At 48.2% G+C, this 1,550-nt stretch overlaps 1 protein-coding gene across 1 annotated transcript in view; it reads right to left on the reverse strand.

Moving 5' to 3' along the window:
- Positions 1 to 1,131, reverse strand: part of GTF2E2 (general transcription factor IIE, polypeptide 2, beta 34kDa) — a 24,805-nt gene extending 23,674 nt beyond the window's left edge. Inside the window, exon 1 of the mRNA XM_010149502.1 lies at positions 969 to 1,131. Coding sequence (XP_010147804.1) covers positions 969 to 1,131 — 163 coding nt within the window. The remainder of the gene's footprint in view (positions 1 to 968) is intronic.
- Positions 1,132 to 1,550: the final 419 nt, after the last annotated feature.

The following is a 1,550-nucleotide window of genomic DNA, read 5'->3' on the forward strand; positions in this document are numbered from 1 at the left end:
CGGACAGAAGATGTTCCACTCCTCCCATTGTCCTTGATGTTCTTCTCTGTTGTTTTCAGTTCTATTCTTTCTTTTGTAGTTTAGAAGAGCCACGCGTGGTATTCAAAACACAAGCATGCAATGAGCTTGCACAACATGGTATTTTGTGTTTTAGTAACTCCTGACATTTGATTTGACCTTTAGAGTGCATCCGAGAAGCGTCAGTGCTTTCAGAGAACTGAAAAGCCCCCCCCCAAGCTATGTGTGTCGCACAGTGAAAGCAAACGCAGAGCATGCCGCTGGGTGTACGCAAATCCTCTCCCTGCTGCCCCAGATGCTGCACTTTTCATTTGCTCCCGCTACTCTGGTGCTGCTTTATTAACTGCTTATTTGATACTGAGAGATGCACTCTCACCACCACCATCCCAGGGAAGTGATGAAACTCCTGACCAAAGCAGACAGAAACCTACGGAAGCCCTGGTCTTCACAAACAAAGGTTAGGTAAAACAAGAACGACTGCCAATCACATTACCCAGGCAAGATCTAAGTTCCAAAATCTATCTCACAGATGGATAGCCGATGACTTAGAGTTAACAAAGTTAAGTTTTAGACACTCTCTTATCAGAAAAACAGAGGAGAGAAAAAGAATGAGACTGCTGTTACTGCTTGTCCTGTGGGTCCAGCAAGCACTGAAATACACAAACCAAAGCTCAGATTCATAGAAAATAGTATTTTGGCAGTAGCGATTCCCCCAACCAAGTAACAGCAAACAAGGCACAGGATGAGGCCTGATGGATATACGTGATTAAAAAAGTGATTTTTCCCACTGTGCAAGTGAATTTCTTACCAAAAAGTGACCATTTAAGTGAAAGAATGACAACAGCTGCCAGCAAAATTCACAGACTGACTGGTTTGTACTAATAAACCGCAGCTTAGAGGCAGACAGTGGAAAATACCAAACGGCGGTTGAACAGGAGACTCTCACCAACCTGTGTTTTGTTTTGAGCTTGACGAGCCACCTTGCTCTACCTTTGCTTTCTTCTTTTTTGAAGAAGAGGAGTCAGAAGATGGCGCTGGCCGTTTTTCTACTGCTGGTGTGGAGAGGGCACGCTTTTTGAACAGCTCTCGCTCTCTCAATAAGCTTGGATCCATAATTCTGTTATGAGAAATAGGACGAAAAAGGCAAGAAATAGGTATCAGAGTCAGTGAGATATTCAAGAGCAGCGGTGTCTGTTCATGAAGTTGTTTATTTCATGTTTGTATCCTTCCCTTCCTGGGCACGGACTTTCAGCAACTGGCACGCCCGGGGATGTGAAGTGTCGGAAGGCAACCTGAACCCCCCGGCCGAGTCTGACGGCGGAGAACGGGGTTCTCAACCCGGCCCTCAGACCCGCACCAAGCTGGCAAAGCGCCGAGGAAGCCTGCCGCCCCAACACCGAGTTTCGGCGCCCGCCCGGACCAAATGCCGCTCTCAACGACACCCGACGCTAGTAAGGAACTTCGAAGTCAGGCACACGGGGGGGAAACTTTGGCCGCGAGGCGACCGGCGGCCCAGAAGCGGGCCGCGCCGT

The sequence above is a fragment of the Eurypyga helias genome, unplaced genomic scaffold (assembly GCF_000690775.1).
Source record: "Eurypyga helias isolate BGI_N326 unplaced genomic scaffold, ASM69077v1 scaffold33433, whole genome shotgun sequence".
NCBI classification, from domain to species: Eukaryota; Metazoa; Chordata; class Aves; order Eurypygiformes; family Eurypygidae; genus Eurypyga; species Eurypyga helias.